At 34.9% G+C, this 23,797-nt stretch overlaps 5 protein-coding genes across 8 annotated transcripts; 3 read left to right on the forward strand and 2 right to left on the reverse strand.

The window, feature by feature from the left end:
* Positions 1–1,294: 1,294 nt before the first annotated feature.
* Positions 1,295–5,532, reverse strand: LOC105259324 (RNA polymerase-associated protein Rtf1). 2 transcript variants are annotated; one of them, XR_002192928.2, is made up of 9 exons: positions 5,350–5,532; positions 5,160–5,267; positions 4,471–4,738; positions 3,959–4,366; positions 3,650–3,887; positions 2,846–3,572; positions 2,491–2,764; positions 2,133–2,337; positions 1,295–1,639 (listed from the first exon to the last, which is right to left on the reverse strand). XR_002192928.2 is itself a non-coding variant. In XM_020030002.2 (8 exons), the coding sequence occupies exons 2-8, from the start codon at positions 5,244–5,246 to the stop codon at positions 2,231–2,233; spliced, it is 2,109 nt and encodes a 702-aa protein (XP_019885561.1). In that variant the 5' UTR covers positions 5,247–5,267; positions 5,350–5,532; the 3' UTR covers positions 1,965–2,230. The 2 variants fall into 2 exon arrangements, 1 of the variants encoding a protein (XP_019885561.1); XM_020030002.2 differs by lacking the exon at positions 1,295–1,639 and having other exon boundaries at positions 1,965–2,337.
* Positions 5,533–6,157: 625 nt separating this feature from the next.
* On the forward strand, positions 6,158–9,084 carry LOC105259323 (vang-like protein 1). The gene is made up of 4 exons (XM_011271200.3): positions 6,158–6,726; positions 6,839–7,433; positions 7,528–7,686; positions 7,773–9,084. The coding sequence occupies exons 1-4, from the start codon at positions 6,596–6,598 to the stop codon at positions 8,607–8,609; spliced, it is 1,722 nt and encodes a 573-aa protein (XP_011269502.1). The 5' UTR covers positions 6,158–6,595; the 3' UTR covers positions 8,610–9,084.
* A 2,710-nt stretch (positions 9,085–11,794) lies between these two features.
* Positions 11,795–14,131, forward strand: LOC105259321 (vacuolar fusion protein MON1 homolog A). The gene is made up of 7 exons (XM_011271199.3): positions 11,795–12,313; positions 12,403–12,725; positions 12,810–13,053; positions 13,142–13,426; positions 13,518–13,708; positions 13,778–13,880; positions 13,970–14,131. The coding sequence occupies exons 1-7, from the start codon at positions 12,038–12,040 to the stop codon at positions 14,108–14,110; spliced, it is 1,563 nt and encodes a 520-aa protein (XP_011269501.2). The 5' UTR covers positions 11,795–12,037; the 3' UTR covers positions 14,111–14,131.
* A 197-nt stretch (positions 14,132–14,328) lies between these two features.
* LOC105259320 (pre-mRNA-splicing factor 38) lies at positions 14,329–16,459 on the reverse strand. Of its 2 annotated transcripts, none has more exons than XM_011271198.2 (4): positions 16,289–16,459; positions 15,543–15,803; positions 15,034–15,401; positions 14,329–14,952 (listed from the first exon to the last, which is right to left on the reverse strand). In XM_011271198.2, the coding sequence occupies exons 2-4, from the start codon at positions 15,704–15,706 to the stop codon at positions 14,567–14,569; spliced, it is 918 nt and encodes a 305-aa protein (XP_011269500.1). In that variant the 5' UTR covers positions 15,707–15,803; positions 16,289–16,459; the 3' UTR covers positions 14,329–14,566. The 2 variants fall into 2 exon arrangements, with proteins under 2 accessions (XP_011269500.1, XP_011269499.1); XM_011271197.3 differs by having other exon boundaries at positions 16,148–16,301.
* LOC105259319 (LHFPL tetraspan subfamily member 3 protein) lies at positions 16,406–23,703 on the forward strand. 2 transcript variants are annotated; one of them, XM_011271195.3, is made up of 6 exons: positions 16,406–16,594; positions 16,765–17,691; positions 18,236–18,430; positions 21,541–21,628; positions 22,126–22,280; positions 22,413–23,703. In XM_011271195.3, the coding sequence occupies exons 2-6, from the start codon at positions 17,475–17,477 to the stop codon at positions 22,643–22,645; spliced, it is 888 nt and encodes a 295-aa protein (XP_011269497.1). In that variant the 5' UTR covers positions 16,406–16,594; positions 16,765–17,474; the 3' UTR covers positions 22,646–23,703. The 2 variants fall into 2 exon arrangements, with proteins under 2 accessions (XP_011269497.1, XP_011269498.1); XM_011271196.3 differs by having other exon boundaries at positions 16,765–17,685.
* The last annotated feature ends 94 nt before the right edge of the window (positions 23,704–23,797 follow it).

The raw sequence follows: 23,797 nt of genomic DNA on the forward strand, positions 1-23,797 counted from the left end.
AAAATTTACTAGAAATCAATGTATAATCGATCTAATACAAATAATAAAGAATACGAATCCACACACGCACGCACGCACGCACGTACACACACACACACACGCGCGCACGCACGCACGCAAGAGGAAATTTTACATCTGTATATATTTTTCTGAATACTGTTAATTATATTATACAGTTTACAATGATCATTATCTTTGTACATACGAGAGCGACATTATACATGTTTACTATAAAAAAGAATTTACTTAGGCAAACATAATACATCTCTTTACGATTTCAACGATGTAATATTGCCAATATTGCAAATTTACATATACTCCTACAATTAAAAAACATATTACGATAATAAAGGAAACGCATAATTGTAACAGAGTCCATTTTAGATATTACAATAATGACGTATCATTGATTAAAAAGATATTAATATGTCTAGAAGTATTGCATTCTACTTGTCTTCATCTAGAATATTACTAAAAATATAATACCTATGTAAAAGCTTAATTTATCTTACAATTTCAGTTTATATTCTTTATCATTTATCTGAGTATTACAAACATTATGCCTATCGTCTTAGCGTTCAACATTCCGTATCACTGCTTCGCAAATATCTCATACAAACAATATATTACACAAATACATTGATTATTTTTTACAATCACAAAACATTCGGCATTGATTACATGATTACACTCTTCAAAATAATTCTTCTCCATTGGAGAAATAGTAATTTAGCAAATAAATAAAAAAAATTGTGTCTTCCTGTAAAATTTCTTAACTACGTTAAATACAGAACATTCCTAAATGTATGTATGTACAATTTCGAAAAACGAAATGCAACACAAGTAACACAAAATTTCCTATTTTGTAAATTACAATGTATTGTAAATTACAATATATGTATAATTATTTGATTACACACATATATACTTCCTATATGTCATGGTCATATATATGATTACAAAATTGTAATGTATAGTCAAAACAAATCGGCAGTATTAACTCGTAAAAAAATAAGTAATTAATAGATTATATTTATTATAATATATTAACCTATTTATCTAGTTATAATATCTAGAGCTCCAAACAGCAAAAATCATAATTTGAAAATCTTGAGATATTTACACGTAATATTTTCAATAAAAAATATTAAGTTATATGACAAATATTAAAATGAAAAATATAATATAATATACTCTCATGAAAGAACTATATTAGTGCATACATAGAATATGAAATTGAGGCATACAAATGTAACTGTAGTTGATATTTTAAAAAGATATAGAACATTAATATCTTATTATTATGTGTTGTCCATTTCCATTTTTTGATAGAATTATCATTTACTAAGTTTAATTCTGTATAAAATAAAATATTCATGTATAAAATAAAATATTATTCTGTGCGTCATTATATATACTGTCATTGTAATTAATTCTCATGCAAACAATATTTTCATTCGTAAAAAGTTAGTGTCATATTTGGCAAATGATTTCATTATTGGATATATACCTTTCCTTTCTTTTATATTTTTTCCTCTCTCTCTTCTTGTTTAAGTATGGATGTTCTACAGTATTGGAACATGTAAGACAAAGCGTCAAATCGCATTCTTCTCAGTATATCAACTATCTCCTTTAAGTACTGTAATCATAGAACAATTCTAACGATTACTTGCATAATTATATTTCCCATGCACAAATCGCAATGTCATTACTTAGAGTACACAATAGGAACCGCTTTGCGTTGGTACCTTTTTAATTGGGAAAATCTTTAATACATTGAGTGTTTATGGCGCGATAAATAGCGAGCGATATCGATATCTCTTACATCATATATGAATATGGATATTAGTCTATAATAATGTAAGATTATAAGAAACTATCCAAAAACCATCAGGTATCGATATTTTTCGTTTTAATGTTCCTTTATTTATTATAACTATAATACAATATTATCAGAGCTAATTTTTTATATAAAATTAGCAAACCGTCACCAACACTCAATGTATTAAACAGATGGAATCGCGCGCCATTACCAATATAATATAATGTATAATATACTCTACGAAAAAAAGTGTTTTATATAAATAATCTAGTTTCTCAGTCAATTGTTATAAGAACATATTCTTACTAACCAGAGCATTCGAGAAGCGAGGTTAAAATTTTTAATTATTACAAGACAACCTCGATAACTTAATCTTATGTTTTTACGATGTCTAAAACGTATGAACTGTTAGATGAGACCACGTTTCTTTTTATAATCTTCTAAATTTAATGAACGGCGAGGTCCTGTGTCCTTGATGTTATTAATAGGCTTCGGTAAAACACTAACAGGATTACCTAGAAATAAAATTGTACATGGACATCAATATAAATTGTATTCTCCTAATTTAATTCTCCTTATTACACAATCTTTTTTCGCTATCAAACAACAGTTTAATAAAGTTAAAAACAGTTAAATTAAAGTGCTCTTCTTATGATTTGAAAACTTACTTGGAATAGGAACTTCCAAATCAATCGTTATATCGAAATCGTGGGCGTTAAACAAATCTTCTGTACTTTGCTTCTTTTTAGACTCCTGTCCATTCTCTTTATCGTTAGCGGTCGATACCGAATCGACAGTCGGATGAGGACTGGATTTATCATTTATTGGAACTGTGCTTACCACTTCAGATTCATCTTCTGGTTTAAATACCATTCTAGGCTTAGTACTTCGTCTGGTGAATGGATCATCAATCTTTTTACCTTTATTAGCTTTTAATTCTTCCTGTTATTACATGAATATCAATATCGGTTAATTGAATAAAATTTCGGATAATACATAAACACAATATATTTAAAAACTTACCATTATAGCTTTCTCGGCTTCTTCGACATTTTTCTTTCTGTTGCGATCATTTATGTATGATATACTGGAAATCGTCGCTGTACGCATCTTATCCAGTTCCGATGCGCGTTCTTCCAATTCACTTAATTCTTGATTAAGACGACTAGCAGTCTCGTCGTCCCCTCTGCAATTAGCCGCGTCCCGTTCTCTCATCAGCTGAGCTTTCTTCATCGCGTAATTATAGGGTGTTTGCTTGAATCTCTCTTTTTCTCGAACAATTTTTTCTATATCCTCTTCTTTATATTCATATAGCAATGCTTCATTAATATCTTTTAATTTCTGCTCTACTTCGTCGAATGTTGGCACGGAAATTCCTTGCACCGCGCAAGTTTCCTTCCACTTGAAGAATTCCGAGTCTGTGAATTCTTGATTGGAGACAAATTCCAACCTGAATACACGTTCCTGTGCACCATGACGCAATTTCAATCCTTTATTCGTTCTTGTGCCGCCGAGTTGATAAATCTTTCCTGTCTCACATACACCGCTTATTTCTGCTACCCTATAGACAGGTTTACCATTATTATTACCGATTCCAATCCTGACAAAACAACCTTGCACTACTCTGTCAAAGAAAGGTAAATGAACGAATCTCTCCATTTTATGACGAGACAGTCGGATCTTGTTCAAATCTTCCTTGGTACTGATATATACCGGCTTTTTCGGTTTGGCTTTGTTACTTGTAATCGATCTAAAAAATAATGATATTAAATATTAGTATAATTTCAGATGTAAAATTTTATTTTGTGCATAAAATAGACAACTGACTTCTTATCGTTATCAGAATCCGAATCACGACTTTCACTCGAAGACGATCTACGCTGAGATGCCGGTTTAGTTTCTTCCTCCTCCTCTGCACTGTCCGATGACCCACTGTCATCGGAATATATATCAGATGCTTTGAGTTTAGTCTTGTTTCCACCTTTATGATCATTTTCCAAATCCTCTTCCTCTATATCCTTTGATTGTTGTTGTTGCTGTTCTATTCTCTGTTTTTCTTTTTCCTCTAATCAAAAGAAGGACATTAAAGTGTAAAATAAATGAAAAGAAAAAGAAATAATGTGCAAGACGCGCTACCTCGTTCTTTTTTCTCTTCGCGTCTGGCTTTAAGCAATGACATTGCATGGAATTTCTTATCTTGCTTTTCTTCTATTGTTTTTTTACGATCTTTACTCCTTTCTTTAGGATCTGGTGCCCTGTCTAGTTTTTGTTTCTCTTCACCACCTTTCTCTTTCTTTTTTGATTCTTTCTGTTTTCTCAATTCTTGTTTCTTTGCCATTCTTAATTTCTTCTCAATTTCAAATCTTGTCTTCATAATTTCACGTTGCTCAATTCGTTTAAAAATTTCCTGTTCACGTTCTTTTTCAGTCATTTGAGCGAGTCTGGCTTGATCTTCCGCATCTCCCATGAGTTTGTCATCATACCCATCGTTGAATTCTTCTTGGCTAGAGTCGGAAACACTTACATCAGAGTCTGATACTTCACCTATTGCAACAAAATAATTGTTAGTTATTATAATATTAACAAAATTCTAATGTATATAAAGATATACATTTTTAACATATAAGATATATTTAACTTTTAAATACCTTCTTCTGGCTCTGAAAGTTGCTTTGCTGGTTCTTTCTCACTGGCACTCTCTTCAGAGCTCGATTTTGTCACCTTCCGTTTACTTCGTTTTGCCGATGACCCCTTTTTTTTCTTTGTTTTTCCAGTGTTTTTGTTGTTCCAATTATTATCGGAATCTGATGTATCTGAATCATGCTTGGCATCTTTTTTAATAGATCCATTATCTTCATTCGACTGAGAATCATCTTGAGATTTTCCTTTCTTTTTCTTCGCCAATGAAAGCAGATCCTGATAAAGTTTGGATAAAAACAGATATATACTGCAAATTGTAAATTATTATAAATAAAATCATTGAAAAAATAACAGTAGCAGTTGTGTCAAATCACATAACATGTATATATATATATATATATATATATATATATATATCTAACAAAATACATTGTACATTTTTAATGTAAATAGTGTACTTTTCTTTTTTTATTCCAACATACTATGACACATTATAATGTTATTATTGTTTGCATATCATTTGATCTCAAGTGTATTCATTTAATAGATGCTACTATTGATTATGCAAAGGTACATTCGATTACCGGATACGTTTCAAAATTTATTTTACAAATTTTAACAAATGTTAAAAATTGACGATTGCTAGAGATGTTTGTTGGATGAAACTTTTATGTGCTACAAAGGTTAGACTATTTACATTGTCCAAGTCTGAGCCGCTCTCCGACGCGCTTCCACTGCTGTCGGAGTCTATGAGTGCTTGATGTTGCACCTTCCTCTTCGGCATCCTCTTTGGCAGTGTGTAGTTCTACGGGGAAATGCGAATAATTGTGTTACAATGTCGCAATAAAATTTCACATGCACTGAACGTCACATGAGAGATAACAAACCCGCTGAATCGGTTAAATAGCACGCAAGATTAGAAACGACAAAAATCGTGATTTTAGTATAGAATTTATACTAAAATTAAGTATACAATCAACGAAACGTGTGGTCGTTTACACCTGCCGTTTCGTCAGCGCGAATATCGAAACAACGAACATTCGGAATCATTCGAGATGCACTCCATTCCATTCTCCTCATGAATGCGTTCGAAAATTTATTCGTTAAAATAAAGTACGTTGTAACTGACCAATCGGAACAAAGAAATCTTTGCGCCATTTGTCTGCGTTATTATATCGCTTCGAAGTGTTTAATGGTCCAAGAAAAGAATCTACATAAAGGGGAATGCCTCGTGACTACAGCCAATTATATTCGATCTGTGCCTAGGGTAACCAGCAACGATCGACCAATCAGAGAGTCCTATTTTGAATTGGCCAATTGGCGACGTGGTCAATCGGATGTCATCCACGCAAAGCACAGCGCATCTCTGATTGGTCAGTTGCAAAAATGTGTATAAACTTTTAATTTTTATCTTTCCAGATTTCCAGAATGATGTCTGTAACTTTTATAATCGAAGATTGTAAGTTTGAAATAAAAATTCACGCATGGCATTTCTCATTCATCGAGCTCTATAAACAAAAAATCAAAAAAAAGATGAATGCAACCATATGATTGTCTCTTTCTCAAAGTTGTCCCCCACTCCTTGATGGCTCATTCTACGATTTGAGTTCAATGAAAGGAATGACTCATTCCAATACGTATAAAGTTCAATGGTCCCTCTTCTACGTAATCATCGGGGTAAAATTTCCCTAGGGACGGGCCGCAGTGTTTTCAATCGCAGCAATTACCACGGAATGTGGTAGCCCGGCTGCTTGGAGCCGGACGGAGGGGGTGGGAATAATAAAACGTTAGGCGTGTCGGCGTCCGTTTTTTACGACTTTTATAACCATTGAGAATCGTTGTCTCGCCGATCCGATTTCTCGTCGCGCTACCGAAGCGACGACGATAGCGACGAGCCCTCGGAGTAGATCGGTTTCGATCGAAGCGTAATGTCAAAGGTGCACGTGACTGCGACGCCGCGACGTTCCGAGGATGCTTGGGTCGTAGACCCGCTACGATAGCGTATCCCAACGACAGGTATATCGCATTGAGAGTCGTTGCGTTGCATCGCATATATGTGCCCGTCGTTTGTCCGCGCGCGAAGGAGGGTATGCTCTTATGGGGTAGCGAGCGGCAGGTAGTCTTTGCCGTGGAATGGAGACGGAGAGCGTGAAATCCGGGGCTAGCGAGCATAGCCATAGCCACCACAGCAGAAGCTCCCAAAAGCACCATCGATCCCACAGCTCGAAGCAGCATCACAGGCAACATTCTCACCGTACTCCCAGGTAGATTCGATCAACTTTAATCTTGTCTTTATTCTAAACAAGTTACACTACCGGTATTAGAACTAACTAACTATTGGTGTATCTGTACATATGATTCAATTTTTTACAACAGAAGCACTCGAAGTCAAAGGAAAGAAAGACAGAATTTGGATACTAACGAAATGGCTCCGTTTCAAACAACCGTAAACGTACGGGGAGATAGCGTGGATAATATGGGTCAGGAGGTGATCGAGGTGCAGATACTGCCACAGGATGAGAATTGGGGAGAGAATACCACGGCCGTTACCGGCAATACTTCGGACAGATCCGAATCGACCGAGGATGTAAGCCACTGGCCAAACGAGACCGACGGATCATTTGGTTCTAGCTGCAGTCGTTATGTCGGTCCGGTCGTGGCGATGATACTCGGAATAAGCGCCTTTCTTAGTCCTATTGCCATGGTGATCTTGCCTAAACTGGGATTTTTTCCTGACTCAACGACGGTGTTGACGATGCAGCAAAAACTACAGCTACTGTCGTGCAACGCCGAATGCAAAGGCCAACTGCTAGGATTAGCCTTCAAACTGGTGCTACTGGGTATCGGTAGCTGGGCGGTGTTTCTGCGTCCGCGAATCGCTACCATGCCGCGTATATTTTTATTTAGAGCAGGAGTGCTGCTGCTAACCATGCTGTGCATTTGTACTTATTGGCTTTTTTATGTTGTACAGGTATATAGAAAAATCTGTGTTGTAACTTTGAATGTAATTTATGTATATCTAGTTTAGCAAATGTAAATTATACATAATTATTGATTTTTTTCAGATCACTGAGAGTGCTAAGACTGCTGCCAATGGTGAAATATCAGAGTACAAAAGTTTAGTAAATTATGCAGGTACCCTTGCAGATACACTGCTATTTATACACTATGTTGCTGTGCTCCTTATTGAAGTTCGTCATCTGCAGCCTACATTCTATCTAAAGGTGCTTAAATGTTGTATATATCTTTAAACAATAATATTTAATATTTGCCATCGAATTACATATCCCGTTGACATTTTTGTTGGCAGGTCGTTAGATCGCCGGATGGTGAATCGAGATCTTACGCGATTGGCCAATTATCGATACAGAGAGCGGCAGTATGGGTCTTGGAGAGGTATTACACGGAATTTCCGATTTATAATCCATATTTGGAACGATTGCCGGTCTCGAAGTCGGGCAGGAAGCAGTCGAGTTTCAAATTCTACGAAGTCGACGGTGGAGTGACTGGCGGTATGCAATCGCGCGGTGGTAGCGGGGACCGAGCAGTTTTAGCTGCGCAGGCACGTCGTCGTGATTCCAGTCACAACGAACGCTTCTACGAGGAACACGATTACGAACGACGAGTACGGAAACGCCGCGCGAGGCTAATCACCGCCGCCGAGGAAGCATTTGCGCACATTAAACGCTTACATTCCGAAGTAGAGTCTACGCCGAACTCGGGACCGATGGATCCCATGGAAGCTGCGCAAGCGGTGTTTCCTTCCATGGCGAGGGCCTTGCAGAAATATTTGAGAATCACTCGACAACAACCGCGTCATTCTGTTGAATCTATTCTTAATCGTCTTGCCCGCTGTTTAGCCCAAGATGCGGCACCACGCGCATTTTTGGAACCATTCTTCGTTACGAGCCCGGTGCTATCGAACGAGAAGGAGAGACAAAAGCGATCGCATCATTGGGCCTTGGTGTGCGAGGGAGAGTTACCCTCGCGTCCAATCGCTAACGGTTGTGAATTTCAGTTGAGACAGGGCGAAGTAGCACTCTTGTGCACGGCGCATAGATTACCGCACTTTAATCTCACTGAACAATTGGCACATCCTAAATCGAACAAATTTCTTCTGCGATTAAATTCTGAAACTTCTGTTTAAAATGCCTGATAGAATTCTGGAAATTCCATTCTTTAATTTTCAATGAAATTTTGCAATATCTTAAAAAACGGGAATATATGTACTTAGTAAGATTTTTGATGTAAATTAAATTCAATAGAGATAATATTTAAAAAAACGTAATTTTTTTTGCGTTGAAAGCGCTGGACTTCGCTTTGCGCAAAATACATAATGTGGTATATGCTATAGTTTATTTCATGTGGATATAAAAAGAGAATAATGGAGACTTTTATTTGCGCAGAAAATATTTAATAATTTGAGTGAGTACTGAATCTCGCTTTATGTAAAAACTATTTTATTCAATTTATCGAAATATTTTCATCAGATTTCATGAAAATTGGAAAACCAATTTTCTTTTAAAATGTAACCTATTATAAAACAATGTAATAGTACATATTTTTTAACATGATAAATTGGAAGCAACACAAGAATAATGTTACTTTATTTCATTGAGTTTCTTGATGTTTTTTCATGTAACTATGATTTTTTTTTAATTATAAATTAATCATTGATGCATACTTTTGAGCATACTTTTGAATAATTTTATTTAAAACAGTAATAATATTTATACTTGTGTATAATGTATGAAAATACTCAATTTTTCTTCTGTTAAGACATGCGCATACATATTTATTTATTCCATTACAAATAGTGCATATCATGAATTATATATATACTTTAAGTATATCTAGATGAACTTAAAGTATATCTATATTTTTTTTTGAGAGACATAATAGGGATAGATTAAAAAACACGAGATTGAATATTTGTACTGATATTTACATTAATTAATACGCATTCCCGAATTCATGAATTATATTTGTAGTACCATATTTATATACAAGAGAGATGTGCTTTAAGTATATAAGAATTATATACACATAAAAATATATGTGTTCATATACATGCGCACATGCATAACAGTACACAAAAAACACATATAGTTCATATTTATCATATTTCACTATCAAGGAGAGGGTATAAGAAACTCATATCTCTTGTTATCCTGTGTCCTGCAATGTAATAGTACGCACAGTGAATACTCAATAATGATAGTATTAACTTTTGTACTTCAACATTTTTATATGATTTTCACTCTTTAATATAGTATTTACATTAAGCAAGAATGGTAAACTAATTACTAGATGATAGGAAATTCCAATACAATTATCTGTTAGGCTTATTTCTTTCTCAGTTTTTCTGTCATTCTTTAAACATTTCAGTGTTGTGATTAGATAAGAGATTATTGGTCTATTGGTAAATTATATAGCTGTTTGTATACGTTTAGATTATTTTTTTATTCTTAAATGCTTGAAATAATTTTAAAAGCATATCTTGAGTGAAATTTGAAAATAATATCACAATTACTCTTTGAATAGTTTTATTACACTTCTTCCATAATCTGTAATCACTGTAATAATTATTCAAAGCAAACATTTAAGAGTAAAGTATAAAAACAATTTTAAGATGAGTGAAATATTATGATATATAAGTAAATTATATAATTTAATAATATTAAATTACTTATTAATTACATATCTTTTAACGCGTATCTAAATGGATTTAAACAATGTGTATTCTTATTTGATTGCAAAATGCATAGGAGAAATTTACATATTGTGAAAATAAATTTACATATTATGAAATATGTATATAGTGAAAACAAAAATTCTATGATTGCGGATTTTTACGTGTACATATATTCGTACGAATCTCATTATTAGTTAAATTAATGAACGATGGCTTGAATTATAAGCCTAATTGGCCAAGGAAAAAACGAGGTTTATATATTGAGAAGTAATTAATATTGTTGAACTTCTCTGAGATTATGTCTTTGTCATTGTAATAAAATTGACAAATATGAAAGCTCTCTATGAGACGATAGCTTTGAAGAAAGCGTACAGTTTACAGTAAGCACACGTTCTTATGCTTGTGTGGTATGTGATTTTTCAACGTGTTGTACGCTTCGCTCAACATTTGTAAATCGTATAAGGTGAAAATACATGAAAAAAAAATACTTGATAATATTTTAAATTATCCTGGTAGAGGATCCTCGATTTAAGAAATATTAAAATAAGATCGTGCAAGGATACAGAGAATAACTCAAGATTTCTGTGTAATTTTTTTACTGACGTGAGTAGCTTTTGCTATGAATGTTCTTTTTTTATTTATGTGTGCTCGCGTGATGATTGTATATTATTTGAAAGATGATGAAATATACATTTGATGTATAAAAAAAGTTTTCTTTGTTTTTTCTTTCTTGTGTATATCAAAATTTTGCTTTAAAAAACTTGAAATTCTTCCAATCAGATATTATCAAATAATGAAGTAACATAATAAAATATTTTTAGGAAATTGGAATTTTTTTATAAAGACAAATTTAAAATTATTTTATTAAGAATTTTCTTTATGATGCTTGAAGGAAAATCAATGTAAATATAAAAGCCAGTTTTTTTGAAATGCATAAAATTTTATAAAATGCATAACGTGATTTTATATATTTTATTATTATATATAAATATTTTTAAAAAAATTTTTTTCAAATCGAAAATGTTTCAATTAATGAATGAGAAAAAATTAAAAATATTTATAAAAACCTGTTAAAGACAATCATCTTAAAATTAACGCTATTTATTCTTAAAGACATTGTCATTAATGATGTGTGAATATTTCACACAATTATACGAACTCTGTTATTTTAATAATATTTAATAAACGGAGAAGTAGATGTACGAATACCACGTGTGTTGATTTAGCTGTCATAATAATATAATGTCTTTTTATTTTGTAAAGAATACAAGATAAAATGTAAATTAAAAAAGTTTGAATTTTTTCATTTGAAAAATATTATTAACATAATGCCTAATTTCTTTTGAAGAAGAGAGAATTGTATTATGATTAAAAACACAAATGTAATAAAATTATATATATCTATATATATATATACATATATGCACACGTAATTTGATTATTTAATTTTTATAATTTTATGTGACTTGTGTTGTAATTTATCAACAGCTGATAACGGCAGTTAACAATCACATCCATTCATTCGTCCCACAAATTCTTTTTCGCACAAATGTGATATCGGTCTTCAAATCTGTTCATTTTGTGCGTGCACTTTCTACATTTATTTTATAATTTTTTCTTTCTCTCTCTCCAATATACTCAATATACACTTATCTCGTTTTAAATGCAGAAAGTTCCATATTTGAATGGAACCTAAACGAACAAATCTTTTTTATCGACGCGTCTTGATAAACCTTTCAATAACGCCCTCCTCTCAGTAAGTTTGACGAGCGATGGCGGCTGATCTACGGTCTATTGTCGATAAATGTCAAACGCCAGCAACGAGGATCTCGGAGTAGCGAGCGTTCATCGTTCGATCTACGACGTTCCCGGTCGTAGAGATGGCCGCAAAGGAATCGGCCGTCGAGACGATCGACGACGGCATAGCCGAGCCCGGGATCGAACCCGGCGCCTCCTCCGAAACGATGCTCGTCACCACCGATAGCTTCGACGAATACGAGCAGGAGATGAGCAGTAGCATCGACGGTGACAGGCAGATGAAGGAGAGCACCGGCAGCACCATCTCCGAAATCCAGGAGGACAGTACTCAGGACATTCCCATCTCCGCGAGCCCGCAAGAATCCGGGAAAACTCTCTCCCTTGACGACGCCGAAATGGTTAGTTTGTAACCTCTCTTCGTTGGAATATCACATATCGATCAATTGATTTAAATGTAAATAGTACAATTTGTTGTGCATTATTTTAGGACGATGTCGCGCACCGTTTGGGTCAGAGTAACATAGACGGTGACCCATTGCGTTGCAAAGCATGGTTGGCACAGAAGAAGCACATCTTTATCTTGAGCCAAGCGGGAAAGCCGATATACTCTAGATATAGTTCAGAAGACAAACTAGTCACGGTTATGGGAGTTATGCAAGCACTAGTGTCATTTGTTCAAGCAGGCAGCGATATGATTAGATCGGTACACGCAGGCGACACAAACTTTGTTTTCGTTGTAAAGGGTCCATTAATTTTAGTGGCAGTGTCCAAGACATTGGAGAGTGTACCGCAGCTCACCTTACAATTAACGTATGTATTATCTGAAACAATAGATCCACCAAGTATATTACATCTGATATTTATACACATATATTTATTTATTATGTATTTTAGATATGTATATAATCAGATAATCTCTGTGTTAACACAGTCTCAGTTGAATAGAGTATATGATCAAAGAAGAAACTTTGATCTACGGAGATTACTAACTGGCAGTGAAAGACTGATAGATCATTTATTGAACTTTATGGATAGAGAGCCAGCTTTCTTTCTAGGAGCCATTAAATGTTTGCCCCTACTTCCTTCCATGAGAAGTTCCATTACACAGACCATCATTCAAACATGTGCTAAAATTAAGGTACGAAAAGTATTAGGAGAATTGCTCACTTATGAGATTAATATAAATATTTTGCTCTCTCTTAAAAAGAAATATATATATTTTTCAGAATTTAGTATTCGCAATACTTTTAGCTAACAATCAATTAGTAACATTAGTCAGAATGAACAAATTTTTTCTACATCCAATGGATTTGCACATAATACAAAATCTAGTAGACAGTTCAGAATCGCTCAAAACTGCGGAAAGCTGGACGCCGATATGCCTTCCGAAATTCGACTCCAATGGATACATGCACGGTCATGTTTCTTATCTGTCGGAAGATTGTCAGGCGTGTTTACTATTACTCACTGTCGATAGGGATGTATTTTTTGTATTGTCAGATGCCAAGCAAGTAAGAGTTATTAAGTAAATCAAATTGGATCGAATAATGAAAAATTATATTTATATAAATAACAAATTTTATCGATAATCTTCTGTTGTAGAAAATAGTGGAGAAATTACGACGGACGAATTGCTTAGAGGCGATAAACGAGTCAATGAACAAACCGACGATAACGACTGCAGACATTGGGTTACCCGATATGCGACATGTTTTGTACAAATGCAAAAGTACCGCTCAATTTTGGAGTCCTGGGTTTCAGCCACCTTACACAACGGATGAAGAAATAGAACGGTAAAATTTGCAAACTTGTTAATAAACAACAGCTATATAACTCTTGTAATAAAATAAAATTTTTTTCAGATTATTGGGGCTTTATCAGTGTTTGCATCACAGATTGCATTCTCCTAGTCGGCCCTTAAAACTTATATTCCAACAGCTGGATAAAGAAACAATGCTAGCATGGGTGAGAAAAGAAACTATCTTTAATTTATTCGCAAAATTTTTTTCCTTTGATTATATATATACAAAGAATACATCTTTTTTTCTCATTAGGTTGCTTCTGGTTTCGAATTATACGTAACGTTTGAGCCTCTAGTGACAAAACCGGATGCTATCGAGGCAGTGAGTAAACTATTAAAGTGGATAAAAAAGGAGGAAGAAAGATTATTTATTCTGAATTCGCCTACATTTTAAACATTATCAAGTATTTTTCTTTCTTTTTTGGAATATAAGAATATGTAAAAGTGATATAGAGATGTTGGTCGACCAAACGCATTATTTCACAATGTAAGAAGATAGTTACATTAGGTATAAGGGTTCCAAAGCAAAACATTGTAATAAGTTTCTAAGAGAGCAGGTATAATTATTCGTCCATTATTATGTATCGATACTATTTTTTTATTTAAAGGAGCAATTGTAATATAACGTAAATGATATGAAAAATGTATATACATATATTTGAATATGTTATACGGATTCGATTTCGGATGCGTATTGTGATTTTAATACCGAATTCCTGTAAATGTGTCACATACCGGCGCTAAATACATTCAATCAATGATAAGAATAAGAAAAGAATCTCACCAATTTATTCGTCCATTCACTCGATTATATATAAGAATTCAATCAAAAGATTGTACTCGTCGTATTTTAATGCCTAGTTCTGTCGCGTTCTCTTCTCCGATCTCGCTCTCTTTCTCTTTCTCTCTCCCTTTCTCTATCATCTCTTCTGTGACGATCCCTATCTCTATCTTTATCTTTATGCGAAGACGAGTGAGATTTCGGCGATCTGCTGCGTTTACGCTCCCTCCTATCTCTGTCTCTATCTCTCTCTCTACTTCTCGACCTCTGCTTCTCCTTCTCGGATTTTTTCTCGGATCGAGAATGCCTCTTGTCCCTGTCCCTGTGACGATCTCTCTCTCTTTCATGATCGTCCGGTCTCTTGCGCGGTGATTCTTTAATCGGTGCAATTTCTTCTTCCTCTGACGATTCGATACCGTCATCCATATCATCCTCTAACGCCGAAATCTTCGCCTCTATTTAATATGAATTACTACATTTACAGAGAGATACAACTAAACCATATTAGATCCATTGAAAATAATTAAATAGTATACCTAGTTCGTTATTCTCTTCTAAAACGTATCTCTTTTGAATCCTTGGTAAAATAACATCGCAACATCTTTCCTCCCTGAGAAGGTGGTCGATAAATTCATCCATGTGTATGAGCTCAAACACACCCTGCTTGTTTTGTATCCTGAGCTTTCTGTTATCGTTGAATAATGGTTCGAGATACTTGTAACAGTCCAGGGATGAGCCAGTTAGTCTCATATACAGTGCACCTAATGCACGAACGTATTTAAACTCTTCATTTTTTATAAACTCAACTATGATGTCCTTCTCAGGCTGTATTTGGAGCATTTTTAGTATGAGACAGAGGAATGGCGTGGGTTTCACATTACCGCCGTATACTCCTCCTAAAAATCTAAATTTAAAAAGATAAGAAATAAAAATTAATTAGAAAATTTTCCACAAGTGTTTATATTTATCTGTTAAATTAAATTAGAAATAAAAATGTTATCGCGGCAAAAGGGATATTCAGAGGTTATGTTTTGATTTTACTAACCTCAATTCCATCGCCTTGTCAACCAGCAATTCCGCTGTTAATGCGAAACATTCTTCTTTCCAGTATTTGGAATCGTATATCCGTGATCTAATAATCTTTTCCACCAAATATTGCGGATTTGTTCCGCGAATAGATTTAGCGTCTTTCACGGTGCGATTCGCCATTTTCGAATTTTTCTGCGAACCTTCGGTAAAGGATCACCAGAGAGCGCTGGAGATGCACTTTGCGCGGCCGATGCATTCGTGACGAAATGTAAGAAGCCTACCGAGAGAAAAGGATATTCTGCGTGTATTTGAAAAACTTGCTATTAAGAAAGGTATTTTTCTATTAATATAATTATTCTAATATTTAAGACATTTTTCTCTCCTCTAAAAGATATTAATATATATTTTAATAAATATATTAAATTACGCAATATATGCAGTATTGCTATCATAAATATTATTTTATATTTATGTAAATATATAAGTACGATCCTTGTATATTGATTTAAAAAATATACATGGAAGGTAGTTTTTAAAATTTCACGAAATAAAACCGTTATATGCAAATGAAGAAATCTGACAAAGCTAGTCGTACGTGCAATACAATGGTGTATGTATCACCTTTCCGATGTCACCTTTCTCTTCTATAAGGTTCCGTAAGGGACCATTCACGGCGGGCCTTTCTCTCTCTCTCCGTCTCTCTTTCTCTCTCTCTCTCTCTCCCGCTCGCTCGCTCTCTTTCTTTCCTTCTCGCACGCTCACCTGGCAACTTGAGGCTCACCCAACGGCCATCTTGAGGCGCGCCGTTGTATCGCGCTCCTCGTCTTTCTCCCGGGTCGCGCATTCCCCGGTTGTCCTTGTAGCCGGTCGCTCGTCGCATGCGCCGCGTGTTGCAAGCCAACCAGCCAACAAGCAACAGTGATCACGCCGGTAACGTTCCGATCGCGCAGCCTCCACCTGGCTCCTCCTTCGCGCATTCCGATAAGACCCTGCATCGATGACGTCACCGATATCCTCGTTTAAAGAACACTTTTCGCGAAAAGTGTCCGCATTCTCCGAAAAAACACGGTGAGTTGGAGTTTCGGCGTCAGACGCAAGGTCTTACACATCAATCATTTATTTATTTAATTATCCCCTTTGGATCTAGATAGATTGTGGATATATACGATAGGTGACATTTAATTACAAGGCAAATTTTTCATGACACTTGTCGTTAATTAAGTTTCATGATCTCGCAGTTAACGGTTTACCTCCGCATCCTTTCGCATTCTGTGGTGCATCGTTCGAGCAGAGGAAAGGTGCTTGTGCCAATCTTCAACGACCTGGGCAAATGTCACGGATGACGCGAAGACGATCGTGCCACCGTTGATTATTCTGGTTGGATATTCCGAAGTACGTGGGACCGACAAGACAATCGGGAAATAAACAATCTGGATCCGTCCGTGCGTCTATTGTGAAACCCAAGACCTGTTCCACGATCCCGACAGATATCCACGTTGGACTCACAAAGGGAGAGCGATTTTTTAGTCGCGAGAAATCGTAGTCGTGTGTGTCGTTGAAGCAGCGAAAGTACACGGTTCTTTGTTCGCGTAGAGAGAAAAGTTTCCCCGCACGAATGTGATTCGCGCGTGTGTCTTACACACGGTGATTCCATTGTTGTCGAACAATCGGACGGTGGTGAATACGTTCCAAGATCGACGACCTTTTCCCAGGTGTGATAACCGTTCGGATCAGCGCGAGGAAACTCGGCGAGTTCTACGGATTTTCATCTCTTCCGGTGGTTCGATCGGCGGCGATCCTTCTCCATCGTTCCGTTGTACGGGAAACCCGCGGGAGTTAACGGTTGAATGATTTCACGAGGAAGAAGGAGCGTTTTTCAACAACCGGTCACGGTCGAGACATCGAGTTTGACGGCGAGTTCGACGATCGACTTTGCGACGACACCAGGATGGGTTCCAAGATCGAGTACGTCGAGTCCTCGCACATGTACGCGACCAATTACATTCGCAATTCCAAGGCGATCGGCGTACTGTGGGGTATCTTCACCATATGCTATGCGATCATCGGTGTCGTCGCGTTCGTAACGCCGGAATGGCTCGGCGATCTGCAGCACGAGAATCCCGGAAGATTCGGCCTGTGGACCAGATGCAGCTACGGTGGTAATGGTATGCGCATCCTTGTGCAATTTTATATTTTATATGCAAAAATTCATTTCTCTAACTGGCTGAAAAGATTATTACAAAATATATATATATATAGATGAATATTTCATCAATCATGATCTAATAATAATATAATAATATACAATATGTATTATAATTTCTAATATAATTAATATAATATGCATGTTATATTATTATATTTAATATTTATAGTTAATTTAATTTTTATTTTATATTTTATATATTTTATAAAAATATTGATTTTTTTTCTCCAACTGACTAAAAAAAAAACCTTATCAAAGACATCTATATTTCTCCTATTAACCATAATCTAACAATAATATAATAATACGTAATATGTATTTTAATTTCTAAAGTAATTATATAATATTTTTTTATTTATACATATTAATTTTTTTTAAATTATTAACATTTCTTTGTAATAATCGGTAAAAGAAGTTTCAAAAATAAGAGAGGATTGATTAAATATTTATACCGATTGTAATTCGAGATGTTTGATGATGTTTGATTGACCTCTATATTATAGGTGAGTTGGGCGAGGAGTGCATCGGCCGATTGGACGATCTATCGACAATCGCCAACGTTCCCTTCCGAGCCAGCACGATTCTAGTCGGCGTCGCGGTGCTAATCGCATTACTGGCGATCTGCGCGATGCTGATGTTCTTCTTCTGCCAAAGCACCACCGTTTTCTACATGTGCGCCTGGATGCAAGTGGTATCAGGTAGTTACCCTGTTATGCATCGTCAAAAAAGAAAGAAAAGCATTGTGATTTCAACATTCTCGCGTCGAGAGAGGCCTTCCGGAACGCGCACAAGCGCCGCTTCTATTTTAGAAAGTGCAATGCCAGCTAGACCAGTTCTCGCGACCCATTACTGCAATCTCCACACTAATTCCTTATCAGCGAGATGCAATTGCAAATTGCACCGATACACCATGCCCATTCGAGGGGTCGGGAAATGACGTAATCGCTCCGCTTAATGCGGCATCGCAGCGAACTTGTTACGTATATCTGTTTCATCGAGTGGGGGATTTTAACGCGATTTTAGAGCGATATCGATCGTCACCGGAAATTATTCTCGTGTCACGGTTTCGTGCTCGTGAGAAAGCTCTTTCGCGAAAATTTCGCGGAGAGATCCGGATCGTTGAAAATAATTATAAAAATTAACGGTAGCGAGATATATAGATTGTATATACGCGTTTGTACTATTTATTCATGAATAAATGTCGAATCGACATTTTTATTTGGTTTAGAAAGCGCGCGGTAACCGCAGGATTGTTCAACATGCTTGTGCAACGACTGAAGTAATAATAACAGTGTTGCGAGAATAACTACCTCATTCATGGATGACGCGCTGTCAAAGACGACGTTCACGTCGACTGAACCGTTATAAGAGTTATTTAGACAACTCTGTGTATACTTTTTCTCAATATTTTTCTTCTTCTACACGAAGATGTACATTTCTGTTTCCTCTACAAATAGTAAGACTGCAAAGTGTGCTGCTCTTTCTTGATTCATTAGATTTCCCTTATTACGAGATTATAAAACGATTCAAGCGTTAAATGCGCTTCTTAGATGGCTCGCATTACCTAGATAGACGCGTATAATTGTCGGTTTTCGCATTGCTGCTTCTAAGTATGCATGATATCTACTGCCTGGAAAAACATGGAGAATTTGGAATTTTCACAGATTTTTTTATATCTGGAAAACTCGGCGAATTCTTGAAGTTTTATTGGAATTTGAGAAATTTTTTAAAAAGCGATTTTTTCTTTATAATTTTATTATATTGTAAGCAATCGAATGAAATGGTCAAGTAAATAAAATTTAAAAAATATATTTAAAATATATTTAAAATATATTGTATAAATATTTTTTTTGTATATTCAATATTTAATAGAATATAGAATATACAGTGTATATTTTTTTCGTATAATTTTTAGCGATAAAAAGATAAAAATATTACTTAGGAACAAATTTTTATCTTGCGGAAGCTAATAGTTTTTTTAATGCATTTTCAAATTTAACACTTGAAATTTAAATAGCTTTTTATTTTTTTTTCGTATAAGTGAAAACACACAATAAAACAAATTTATTTTAGAAAATTGCATTCAACACATATTTTTAAAAATTCTTTTTATTTGAAATTTGAAACAGAGAAAGATTGGAAAGTTTTTCAAGACGAGTAGACTGTGTTTTACTCGCTGTCGGGAATCTGCTTCCGAGTAGTAGGCGTGTTGCTGAAACACGCGGTTTTTCTAGACGTACATCTACGAATGCGGTATCTCGTAGCTTCTCGTTTTGCAATCGTAATCGCGCGTGAACGTCGCCCGCGGGTCGCCGATGAGTCGTAGCGAAATGTAGAATAGACCGTTATAACGTGCCCAAGCCGCTCTCTGCATATACCGTTCGTCAATGTCTCTATGATTAACGCAAACCGAGTGCGATTGGGTCGATATTCCACTGCAATAACTTTGTATCGAGGTATATAATCTCTACTATAACTGGCTGCATTTCGCTCTCTCAATTGCTCGGATTAATTTTATCGATGCGTATGAAATGTATCCATGTTAATTTTTGCACTTTACTGACGTACTTCGATAATCCTTACAGGTTACATATGGGCTACCTTGACCCCGTTGATATTTTAATAATAGAACATTGATAAAGCTGAAGGCCTTAATCGATAAAAAAAAATGTTTAAAATTGATCTTTAAACTTTTGTTGTACACGATTATTTTCTATAGATATATGTCAAGGAATGTATATAAATTTTTATAGAATTTTTTTAAGACAGCTAAAACTGACAAAACATTATGATCCATGTACCAAGGACAGAGTAAAAAAATGCATGACCTACAAAAATTAATTATAAGAGTTCGTTTCTCTCGATGCTTGCATGATATATCTAAATTATGCGTTTAATTTGCGTACTGAAATAATATAAAGCTTTTTAAGCTATATTTTATTTTTTTGCTATAAAAAAGAGTTAAATGAATTTTTCCTTTATATATTTTATAGTTACTCATAAAACAACACCAACTAGTAATAAGATGATTAATTTGCGAAAATTGCATAATATTGCATTGCAAGATATCGATGCGCATATAATTCGCTTAACGAGCGTAACTTATATAAGTCTAACTGTCTTTAGCAACAAAGTTTCGGTGTATTCGTTGCAAACGAGTTGACGTTACACGGCTCGAGTCACGACAGTGAAAGTTACGGACCGAAACGCGCGTTCGAACTGGTAGCATGAAACACGAATGAGGTAAATGTATCACCGAGAGAGACGAGACGTTCCAATTATATCAAATTATAAAGATTCTCTGTGGTTTTTAGAGTGTAACGTTGTGTGGCGCACGTATTCCTTAATGTACATCAAAGTTTTTACGTCGAGATCGCTCGTGGGATATCGCCGTGTCGGAAAACGCTGATCGCGTTACAAGTTGTAGAGGTGAACCAAGTCCCTTTCACTACCGGCACCTCTCGCATAGTCTTTTTCTGCGCACAATCACATCCGTATCGCGTATGCATAAATGCCAAGAACAAACTGATAGATTGCGGACGTAGATGACAGAATCGCAAAACGGAGAACCACAAGTCTCGAGGCGTATCATTAAAGTATCTGGCTTGTCAATAAATGATGCTCGCTGATCATTAAATAATTCTATGCTTTTGCACGTAATGTATAATTATCTTGGAATAGAAAAAAAATTTAATACTTGTATCGCAAAGCGACATGCGTGTTCCGTCTAACAACTTTGAGTGAGATTGCCTTGTAATCGAGTATCGTCTTATATAATTGAAATAATATTCCAAATATCCTTTTTTAGCGATTTGCATGGCGATCGGAGTGTGCATCTATCCTTTGGGTTGGGATTCACCGGTGATTCGCGCCGTATGCGGTGCAGCTGCGTCGAGGTGCGTATTTTTGCAACGTACATGTAACATGGAAAATAAATATTTAAAAAAGTAAAATTAAAACAAAAATTATATTTTGCCGAGTAATTTCACACGAAGTTTAATATCTCGATAGAATAAATACATTTATATTATTACTTTATGTATTTTGGTTTATTTTGTAAAGACATTAACTTCTTTTTTTTAATTTTTTGGCAAAAAAATTTTTTGTTGAGAGGAAGACTTTCCTTCAACTTGAGAGAAAGCGATTTTAAATTCCAAAATACATATATGTATTTAGATAATATAAACTATTATTAATCGCACCTTGTATGCACGAGTACGTTCTTATTATATTAAACTTCTTGATTAAATACATGTTCGCGTGTGAAATATTGATACGACGTGATAAGTAGTTACTACCCTGCAATGAGAATATAATTGTGTAAATTAGTTAAGAATATAATTGCGATAACAATAAACGTGAGAAAACTGCCAATTAAGAAGCTATTTGACAGATACAATCCTGGCGCCTGTGCCGTGAGATGGGCGATACCGCTCGCTGCGATTGCGGCTCTGGACGCGGCTACCTTATCGGCTCTTGCTTTCATTTTGGCCTCCAGACACGTAAGGCTGCAACCAGAACCTTTCAATAACGGATCCTTGTACAAAGGTAATTAAGTCAGCAATTATTTGAACATTTTTATTAAATTTCGTTAATTTGTTAATAAATCAGCTGTTCTTCAACTTTCAATGAAACGTACCATGTCTGTTAATAACGTCAATATTTTTTTATCTTTCTTAGGCGAAGTGAATCCAGGCTACATCAATGAAGCCCAGAGCGTAGCTGGCTCCCGCAAATCTCTGTCTTTAAGACCGGTCCTCCTAGTAGCGCCGCCTGAACAAGACCGCTACAGCGAGCTCTCCAGGGCAAAGTCGCACTCGCATCATAGTCTGTATACGCCGGCACCATCACATCCGGTGCATACTATGTCGACAAATACTCTCAATCATTCGCAGCATAATTTCCAGCTCTGAGATTATCAAAAAAAAAGGTTATTAAATAAACCTGTATATAGTCTGCCGGAGACATGAAGAAAAGTATTGTACATAAAAAGAAATGATTGATGGATAATTTATGCGTCCTGACTTGAACGCACAATCGTTCGGGATATCTGTAACGTTAAATGTTTTACCAGGAATAGAATCTCTATTTATAACAACGAAATTATGTATAAGATACAATAGCAGAAATTGCTTCTCAGCCACTAAGCATTCATTATTGTTTTTGTGCCGTGTATATTATATTACATTTACATGTGTATATGCATTATTTATATATCTCATCGATATATTGTCTTTCTTAGGCTATTGAGATTCTTTCTACATTTATACACAACTATTATATTTAATTATTATAAAGTTCTAATGAAAATTATTGAAGATTTGTTAAATACGATTTTTTAAGGGTTGTTTATATCAATTTTGTGAGATGACCTCTTGATAATAAAGTGGTATTTTTCTATTTAAAATTTCTCTATTCCAATTTCATTTATGTTTATGCATTAATGTGTATATATATATGTAAATGTAATTAGACGTGTTAAATTGTGTTAAATTATGTTAAACCAAATAGTTTTATACATTTCTCTAAGGATCGTAGATTTTCTAAATATATTGAATTATATTATAGATAAGTTAAATGCACAAAAAAGAATAATTCGAAAGAAAATTTCTATATATAAAAATTTTATATAAACAATCCGTGCCGTATTATCGAAGCAGAGAGAAAGAGACATAAAGAGAGAGAGAAAGAGAGTATATAATTCATGTTATATAATTATTTAAGTCCTTAATTATTGCAACGTGCCTTTACGATATAATATCGAGAATAAAACTGTGAATCAAATTTTTTACCACAAAATTACTTATATTTACTACAAAATTACTATATAACGAATATTTTACGTAGCTATATAATACTCGTGCGCAACTTGGCGATTTTTAATTGATTGGACGAAAAGACGTAAAGTTTATACGTAAGGAGACCTTTCTTCTGTGAGTATCGCTAATGCCTAATAAAAAAACAATGATTATTCATAGACTTTTGAATCGTAAAAGTCGTCAAATTATTATTATTATTATTACATCGACTTCGATGTGCGTTTTGGTATGCAATATTATTCCTGC

The sequence above is a fragment of the Camponotus floridanus genome, unplaced genomic scaffold, assembly GCF_003227725.1.
Source record: "Camponotus floridanus strain SB8 unplaced genomic scaffold, Cflo_v7.5 scaffold9, whole genome shotgun sequence".
In the NCBI taxonomy this organism is placed as follows: Eukaryota; Metazoa; Arthropoda; class Insecta; order Hymenoptera; family Formicidae; genus Camponotus; species Camponotus floridanus.

What these genes read in the sequence shown, in the direction of transcription:
- LOC105259324 (XM_020030002.2), bottom strand. Translation starts at nt 5,246, where the DNA reads ATGCCGAAGAGGAAGGTGCAACATCAAGCACTCATAGACTCCGACAGC. An exon ending in GCGGCTCAGACTTGGACAAT is followed by an intron (nt 4,739 to 5,159) that starts GTAAATAGTCTA and finishes AAACTTTATCAG; the next exon opens with GATCTGCTTTCATTGGCGAA. An exon ending in ACTTTCAGAGCCAGAAGAAG is followed by an intron (nt 4,367 to 4,470) that starts GTATTTAAAAGT and finishes TTGTTGCAATAG; the next exon opens with GTGAAGTATCAGACTCTGAT.
- LOC105259323 (XM_011271200.3), top strand. Translation starts at nt 6,596, where the DNA reads ATGGAGACGGAGAGCGTGAAATCCGGGGCTAGCGAGCATAGCCATAGC. An exon ending in CATTCTCACCGTACTCCCAG is followed by an intron (nt 6,727 to 6,838) that starts GTAGATTCGATC and finishes TTTTTACAACAG; the next exon opens with AAGCACTCGAAGTCAAAGGA. An exon ending in GGCTTTTTTATGTTGTACAG is followed by an intron (nt 7,434 to 7,527) that starts GTATATAGAAAA and finishes GATTTTTTTCAG; the next exon opens with ATCACTGAGAGTGCTAAGAC.
- LOC105259321 (XM_011271199.3), top strand. Translation starts at nt 12,038, where the DNA reads ATGGCCGCAAAGGAATCGGCCGTCGAGACGATCGACGACGGCATAGCC. An exon ending in CCCTTGACGACGCCGAAATG is followed by an intron (nt 12,314 to 12,402) that starts GTTAGTTTGTAA and finishes GCATTATTTTAG; the next exon opens with GACGATGTCGCGCACCGTTT. An exon ending in AAGAAACAATGCTAGCATGG is followed by an intron (nt 13,881 to 13,969) that starts GTGAGAAAAGAA and finishes TTTTCTCATTAG; the next exon opens with GTTGCTTCTGGTTTCGAATT.
- LOC105259320 (XM_011271198.2), bottom strand. Translation starts at nt 15,706, where the DNA reads ATGGCGAATCGCACCGTGAAAGACGCTAAATCTATTCGCGGAACAAAT. An exon ending in GACAAGGCGATGGAATTGAG is followed by an intron (nt 15,402 to 15,542) that starts GTTAGTAAAATC and finishes TTTTAAATTTAG; the next exon opens with ATTTTTAGGAGGAGTATACG. An exon ending in AGAAGAGAATAACGAACTAG is followed by an intron (nt 14,953 to 15,033) that starts GTATACTATTTA and finishes CATATTAAATAG; the next exon opens with AGGCGAAGATTTCGGCGTTA.
- LOC105259319 (XM_011271195.3), top strand. Translation starts at nt 17,475, where the DNA reads ATGGGTTCCAAGATCGAGTACGTCGAGTCCTCGCACATGTACGCGACC. An exon ending in ATGCAGCTACGGTGGTAATG is followed by an intron (nt 17,692 to 18,235) that starts GTATGCGCATCC and finishes TCTATATTATAG; the next exon opens with GTGAGTTGGGCGAGGAGTGC. An exon ending in CTGGATGCAAGTGGTATCAG is followed by an intron (nt 18,431 to 21,540) that starts GTAGTTACCCTG and finishes ATCCTTTTTTAG; the next exon opens with CGATTTGCATGGCGATCGGA.